This window comes from Microtus ochrogaster, linkage group LG7_11, assembly GCF_000317375.1.
Source record: "Microtus ochrogaster isolate Prairie Vole_2 linkage group LG7_11, MicOch1.0, whole genome shotgun sequence".
Classification (NCBI taxonomy): Eukaryota; Metazoa; Chordata; class Mammalia; order Rodentia; family Cricetidae; genus Microtus; species Microtus ochrogaster.
The window spans coordinates 9574032-9581989 of NC_022032.1; the positions used below are offsets into that span (position 1 = coordinate 9574032).

General features: G+C 46.2%; 1 protein-coding gene across 1 annotated transcript in view; it reads left to right on the forward strand.

Moving 5' to 3' along the window:
- The first annotated feature begins 6 nt into the window (after positions 1-6).
- The window catches only part of Ppp2cb (protein phosphatase 2 catalytic subunit beta), a 20731-nt gene continuing 12779 nt past the window's right edge, over positions 7-7958 (forward strand). Inside the window, exon 1 of the mRNA XM_005362511.2 lies at positions 7-136. Within this exon, the coding sequence (XP_005362568.1) occupies positions 35-136 (102 nt within the window). The 5' untranslated portion in view covers positions 7-34. The remainder of the gene's footprint in view (positions 137-7958) is intronic.

A 7958-nucleotide genomic window follows, 5' to 3' on the forward strand; every position in this document is an offset into this window, starting at 1 on the left:
CGGGGGAGGCGGCGGGGACGCGCGGCACGCCGCCATGGACGACAAGGCGTTCACCAAGGAGCTGGACCAGTGGGTGGAGCAGCTGAACGAGTGTAAACAGCTGAACGAGAACCAAGTGCGGACGCTCTGCGAGAAGGTAGGCGGCCCGCCGCGGAGGGAGGCGCGCGCGGGGAAACGGGCCCTGGCCTCGCCTGGAGTGCGGGCTGGGGTGCGGAGGGACCCCGTCTCCGCCCGAGGATCAGGCAGCTGCAGCCCCCTAAAGACGCGGGCGACGCTCCTGAAAGTCGTTAACACGGCCACTTGGCTAGCGTGGGGTTGTTCGCGGGGGAACCGGGGGCCCCCTCGGAAAACCACGGAGTGCATGAAGCTTTTGTTTGCACCCCGGTGGGTAGGGCAGCCGGCAGACCTTTCAGCCCGGCTTCACTGTGGCGGAGGCAGGCGGTGGCTTTGGGCTTGGTGGTGAGTGGCTCTGGGGAGCGGTGATTTCTTTCTCGGGAGGAAGGCAGCAGGTGTGAGCTTGGAAACCGTGTTTACTGGCAGAGAACTGGGACGGGTGCTATTAATAAGCTACCACATTACAGAAAGTTACTGCCATTTTTACCGCGTGTATTCCCCCTCTCCCCCGTCCCCATAACTTGCAGGTGATGGGTTGGGTAGACCCTTCTTGACTGTGTTTTCGTATCTGAAATCTGTATCCGTTGATGTATTAACCGCTGGGTTTTTAGAGTCTATATTTTTTTTCATTACTTTTTTTATAGTATGGACTTAAGTCGCTTCCCTGTATTTTCCTGTGAAAGAGTAAAGGAGTTAATTATTTCAAGTCATAATCTGTATATTTTTCTTAGAAATCCGGATACTACCGGAGGATTTGTTCGTCTTATAAGCGCTCTTCTCTTAGGGGAGGGGGAGTAAATGCTCGTGATGTGTTTTTCAAGCGTTCGGTGTTGTCCAAGGCCTTTGTATATTGAGTAACTACTTAGAACAGGGAGTTTCTTCCTTCAAATAGAACCATGAAGAAAGTGGTGTCCCCCAGTGAAACGGTTTGCTTCCAGCCCAGCTCTTCCATAAGTCTTAAAATTAACCCTTTAGATGATCTCTGTCTAGCCCGAGTTAGACACTGAACTGTCCAGTTTGGAAATTGGCTGAGTCAGTCAGCCTTATTGTAGTTGTGACATCCAGAACTGAAGGCGCAAACCAAGAGGTGGCTGAGTCAGCCCAGGGCTCCCCTTTGACTTTCTAGTAATTGTAGGACTCGTCCTTGCAGAAGGCTGTCCCGCTGCTGGGCAGTATCGTGCGTGGGCCTTAACTCTTTTGGAAGCTCTCTGAATCTGTTAAAAACAAAACAAAACAAAAAACTTCCGCTTCTCAGTAAACTGGATTAGGAGTTTGAAGCACCACGTAGTGTATTAAAGCTGACATCCTAGGCTGTGAGTGAGGGTTTCCTTTGCATAACTCCACTAATTCACGGCGGCACCCATCACGTCCTCTAACCCAGAGGATGGAGTTGCTCGTGGGAGAAACAATTGATTCACAGCCCTCTTCAGCATCTCTGGTGTGCCTGTACGTGTGTGTGTGTGTGTGTGTATGTGTGCGTGTGTGTGTGTGTGTGTGTGCTTTAGTCCCTAGTCCCATCTTGTCATAGGTTTAAAGACTTATTAATTTTTATGTGTCTGTGTGCTCAGTGCTGATGCGTGAGGAAACGGAGGCATAAGATCCCCTGAAACTGGCTGGTAGCCAGCCACCCGATGGTGTGGTCCTGAGAACTAAGGGAGCTCTGGTCCTCTCTGTCAGAGCTGTCCAGGTTCTTACCTGCTGGGCCTGTCAGAGTTCATTCTGCTCCAGCACTCGCTAGCTCCCGCTCCCTGCACACACGATGCCGCTCTGAAGCATGGATGATACTTATAAGCTGTTGGGTGGGAGCTATTAGGAGGCTCCTCATGCAGCCCTGGCAGGAAGCGAGCTTGGGGAACGCTGAGAGAATGGGAGAGGTACGCGTGTCTTTCCATCTCGTTCCAGATGTCACTGCACTTGCTTTGGTAAAGAGAAGGTAAAGCAGATGTGGTGACGAGGCCTCTGTGATGGTCCCTCAGAGGAGAGTTTGTGTGTAGTGGCCCTAACCAATTTCACTGTTTCCTGTTGTCTTCAGCACACAAATGACCAGGGTTCACAGCGGTGCTGGAAACAGCTTCCGGGGTGGTCCTGTGAAGTCTCCCCATCCAGAGCAGAATGCTGTGTAGGAGGATGGAAGAGAAAGGCAGACCCTATCTTAATTCCTTTTGGCTAGTTTTTTAGGGGTTTGGTTTGGTTTTTTGAGACAGGGTTTCTCTGTGTTACAGCCTTAGCTGTCCTGGCACTAGCTCTGTAGACCAGGCTGGCCTCGAACTCAGAGATCCGCCTGCCTCTGCCTCCCAAATTCTGGGATTGAAGGCGTGCGCCACCTCTGCCCAGCCTTTTTTTGTTTTTGTTTTTGTTTGTTTGCTTGTTTTTTTGTTTTTAATTTCTTACTTGTATATACATGCATTGTGTTGTAGAATATTAGTTTAAGGTGTGTTACTTTTGTTTATGCTCTGGAACATTTAATTATGCAAAATGTAAATAAAATACTCTTGTAGTCCAGAGGCTGGACCAGCAACTAGCTGACAGGAAGTAGTAGAGAGGAGCCAGGTGGAGAAAGAGGGGAGTGAAGAACATGAAGATTTCTTGGGAGACTCGAGCAGGGTGAGCTGCTCGCTATTCAACCTCTCTGGGAAGCAGCATTCTACCTCAACCTTTGAATCTTGAATTCTTTAGCAGGATAGAGATTTAGTAAAGCTCTCTTAGTAGTTTTGAAAGAGTCAGTGCCTGAGGGAATAGGATTCCTTGCTGCTGTGGTATTGGAGTTGCAGTGGCTGACTAGGACAGCTGTAGTTTAGAAGGCAGACAAATAAAAGGACAACAGTTCGGCGCGTTGGGCATCAAAGTGTTGTGTGATGTTTTACTCTTGGATTTTGGGGAGGGGACGCCACCCAGCTCTCAGATAAATTGCACGCAGAGGCTTATTCTTAGTTGTGAGTGCCCAGCCTTCGCTTAGCTTGTTTCTTGCCAGCTTTTCTTAAATTATCCCGACTACCTTTTGCCTCTGGGCTTTTATCTTTCTCTGTTTTTGTATACCCTTCTTTCCTTCTTACTGCTTGACTGGCCCCTGATGTCCTCCTGTCCTCATTTCTCCTTCTGTTTATGCTCTCTGCCTGCCAGCCCCGCCTATCCTTGCTCCTGCCTCACTTCTGGCCTATCAGCTCTTTATTGGACCATCAGGTGTTTTAGACAGGCACAGTAAAAGCGTCACAGTTAAACAAATGTGGCGTAATGAAAAGTCACAAACCTGAAAATAATATTCTCCAACGTGTGTGTGTGGTGTGTTTGTGAGTGTACAAGGGGGTGGTTAGAGAACCCTGGAGAAAGTCCTCTCCTTCCAGTTTATGCGAGTTCTGGGATTGGGCATCCAGCACCTTACCTGCTGAGCTATTTCTTGGGCTATAAAAGTTATTAATTAACTTTTTATAAAGAGCGGGTCTCAGTATGTGGTCCTGGCTGCCCTGGAACTCTTGAGACCAGGCTGACCTCCTGGGTGTTGAGTTTAAAGGTGCGCGCCACCATGTTCAGCCCACCAAATTTTTTAGTAGCTTGCTTTTTAGGTTTTGTTTGCTGTAGTGCTCTGTAAGAAGTAACACTGTAAGGCTATGGTTGTCCCTAGGAATTAAAGCTGAAACAGCTGAACTGAAGACCAGAGTGGTCCTGTGAAGGCCCTGTGTGGGCGGGTCGGGGTCAGTGGGTGGAAGGCTGCCCCAGAGCAAGCACAGACCATGCATCTGCCTCCTGTCGCTGTAGCATTGTCGGTATCAGACAGTACGGCTTGTCTCTACTCACCTAAATAGCAGCTCAGATCCTGGAACTCACTGGAAGTCCGACTTCTCTGGGACGCCTTTCTGGACCAGCTGGGTGCGCAGCAGATTTAAGCAGAAAACCTGAGGCTAGTGTAGAAATATACATGTAAATTCTAGGACTGGAGAGATGGCTCGAGTTATATTCACAACCAAAAATATAATAAAGATGTGTAAATTCTATATTGAATTGGTGGGTGTATTTCGTGGCTTTGGCTTTAAAGCCGTTGGCATAAGCAGACATTTAAGATTCAAGTTCATAGTGTAGACAAGCATATACTTCTGAAGCAATATTGTGTTACCAAAGATTAGTCCTAATAGAAATGGACCTTGTGCATTGAGGTAATCGATTGCTCTCTGTGATAGATACAGCTTTTTTTTTTTTTAAGTGGTTTTAGCTGGGTATGGTGGCCACACCTGTAATTTCAGTGCTCTGGAGGCAGACAGAGGTGGATCTTTGTGAGTAGAGGCCAGCCTGGTCTCTATAGTGAGGTCCCGGACAGCCAGGCTACATGGACCGACCTTGTCCCCCAACTCGAGGGGCAGGGAGGTGATGTAAATGCCAAAAACTCTGAGTGGCTACATAGCAAGTTCCAGAACAGCCAAGGCTACATAGTGAAATCCTGGCTCAAGAAATAAAAACAAAAGACTCAAACAAACAAAAATACCTAACTAGTATGTTCTTTTCCTTCCTTCTTTTTTTTTTTTTTTTCCATAGCCTGGAACTCACTACAGTTGATCTCAGACTCTCGGGGTTTGGCCCGCCTCTGCCTCCCTGGGCTCTGATGACATGTGTGAGATACTATGCTCTGTGGTAAATTTATTAAAGTTTCATGTGAACGGGGTTACTGGAGCTTGTTGGTCCATTGATAAAGTCCGAAATCCAGGGATGTAGAGAATGTTTCTGACTATACCGGAGAAAGCTGGTTCCCGTGGGATAAGCTCCAGAGTGCTGACTGAGCAGAACAGTGTTTTCTGGCCCATCTAAGCCACTCTGCCCTTAGACTGGCAGATGAAGAAATGAAACATGATATTAGCATAAACTAGTGACTAGAAAGTGGACTTTGTTAAATCAGGTGATTTCTTGACTCTATATGTGATATGTAAAATATAGGTACATTATAAACTTGTTTTCATTGACTAATTTTATATGCAGAATATAACTTTTGTTCAAATCATCTCTTAGTTTTTTGTCGTTTGTTTAAGGTAGTGTTGCTGCTGTTTGGTTTTGAAGTACTCGGGATCAAATAGCCCATCACTGAGCCAGTTTGATGGCCTAGTAAATGAAACCAAATGCCAAAAGAGAATGATACTAGAATCACAAGACATTTGCATCTATGTTAAGGTGAAATCTTAGTGTTTTGAGTAGATTTTCTTTTATGTTCTTAAGTAAATGTAATGAGATATAATCCTAGTCTAGGTTGTTGAAAGTAACCGCAATGAGGGCTGGAGAGATGACTCAGCAGTTAGGAAAGAGCACTTGCTTCTTGCAGAAGAACGACCAGGGTCTATTCCCAAAACCATGTGTCCTTCACAACTCTGCAGCTCCAGTCCCAGGAGCTCAGTGCCCTTTTGACACCAGGCGTGCATGTGGTACACAGTGATGCAGGCAAAGCACTCTATTCATTCGTTCATTTATTCATTCATTTATTTATTTTTTGCTTTTTGGAGACAGGATTTCTCTGTGGTTTTGGAGCCTGCCCTGGAACTAGCTCTTGTAGACCAGGCTGGTCTCGAACTCACAGAGATCCACCTGCCTCTGCCTCCCAAGTGCTAGGGTTAAAAGCATGCACCACCACCGCCCGGCTAGGCAAAACACTCTAAACCTAAAGTAATAAATCTTAAAAACAATTAAGTAACTTATATGAAAACACCTTTTTTTCTTGTGTTATTATTAGTGATCATAGATGTTACTTTTTCCTGAACATACTTTTCAAGTCTGTTGTTTGTACTAGCCTTAGAAAGGAGGTCTGTATTGTGTAGCTTTCCCTGTCTAGGAGGGGAAAGCTCAAGTTGGACTTGGTGTGTTCTTTCGTAATCTGTAACAGTCTCTCATCCTTGTTTTTTAATTTCCTAAAGGTTTATTTGGAGGCAGGGGTTTATTGTTATGTATGCATATGCATGCTGTAGCTATGAGCGTCAGAGAGCAACTTGCAGGAGTCAGCCCCATCACCACAGGGTCCCTGCAGTCAGACTCATGTTGCCTGGTGGCAGGGGCCTCTGCCCGCATCTCACCAGCAGCCTGTAAATTCTTAGTGAGTGACCTTTGTAAATGTAGAAGCATACCAGGACCAGCCTGAAGTCCAGGTACTTGGGTACTGGAGAAAGAGGGGGGAGGTCCGCCTAAACTAATGAGAACTCTGTATCAAAAAAGCCAAAATGCATTAGTTAATTAAAGTTAGGGTTTGTTTTTTGTTTTAATAAAAGAATTTTGTAGGGGTTGAAATGCATAGTTCAGTAAGATAGGTTCAATTTTGGGCACCACTGCCCAAAATTTTTTAATCTACTACTTTTTTTGTGACAGAGGGCACAGGTCCCAGAATTATATTTCACCTCTGACTCCATCTTCAAGAGTTTAGAACATTTGAGGGCTGGATTAAGAGTTGGTCCTGCTCTTGCAGAGGACCCAAGTTCAATATCCAACACGCGCGCGCGTGCACATACACAAATGAAAATAAGAGCTTTAAAAAGAATCTATTTATTTATTATGTATACAGGATTCTCGGTATTCTGTCTGCGTGTATGCCTGCAGGGCAGAAGAGGGCACCAGATCTCATTACAGATGTGAGCCACTATGTGGTTGCTGGGAATTGAACTCAGGACCTTCAGAAGGGCAGGCAGTGCGCTTAACCGCTGAACCATCTCTCCAGCCCTAAGAGCTTAAAAAAAAACAGTTTAGTAAAATAATTTAGAACATTCTCTACTTTTGATACTAGCTGTAACTTGGTGAATTCCCAAAAGGTTCAGAGATGCACAGAAAGGATCTGAGAACTCCCTGGAAGTTGTTACAGTCACAATTGTAAGTTTTTACTCTAACGGTAAAGAACACAAGATCGGACCAGTCAGGGTAGAGGAGAGATGTAGAATGGAGTTCAAGAGGGCCTGGTATTTAGAGCACTGCTTTTCTGCGCTCATCCAGAGCCCTAGAGGCATTTGGTTGGCCTTTGCCTGTCAGAGGCCCAGAATAGAAGCACTGTATTTATTTTTTTGACACAAAGCACTCATACATATAAAATAATTAAATCTTCAAAATGAAAAAAGATAACCCTGAGGCAGGAATCCCCCATACTTAGGGAGAGACAAGAGAATCGAAGGTCAAGACTGCAAAGGTGGCTTAGACTACCTAGTAAAACCCTCTTCCAGGGAGAGGGGAGGAGAGGATGCTTGAACAGTGCTCGCCGTCGTCCTTCAGTGCTGCACCGGGATGGCTTCGTCTTCAGAACCTCTCTCTTCATCCCTGCAGTACGGTTGCTCTTTTTCATTTCTCTCAGTTAGCTTATGTTGCCAAGTTTCTAGCTGTGTATTAGAGTCTCCAGTGGAAGCAAGTAGCATAGTCCAGTAGTTGCTTTTTTATAGATTTTATTTCTAGCTACTTTGTTTTTCTTTACTTGACTTTGTATTTTTCCCTCGGTGTCATCATTGTCCACTTTTGAAATCTCCACATGCACGCATGTGTGTATATGATGTGTACATGTTCAAGTGTGTGAGTGTGGGCAGGCATGCCTAAGCCACCATGCTTGTACAGGTCCGAGAACAGTCCCAAGTGTACCCTTACCTCTGCCGTGTGTGACTGCTGCGGTTTATAGCAGGTGGAACCCCGCCTCCCTTCCTGCTGTAGGAGCCTGTGGCTTCAGGGAGCATGTGCTGCAAGTCTAGCTCTCCGAGGGCTCTAGGGATCTGCACCTAGGCCCTCACGTTATGCTTGAGGTGGCTGGTGGATATCCGCTTTCATGAAATGTCTTAGGAGTTCACTGCTGGAGACGAGGAGGCAGGCAGTTACACACACTGCACAGTGACTGGTGCTGGAGACGAGGAGGC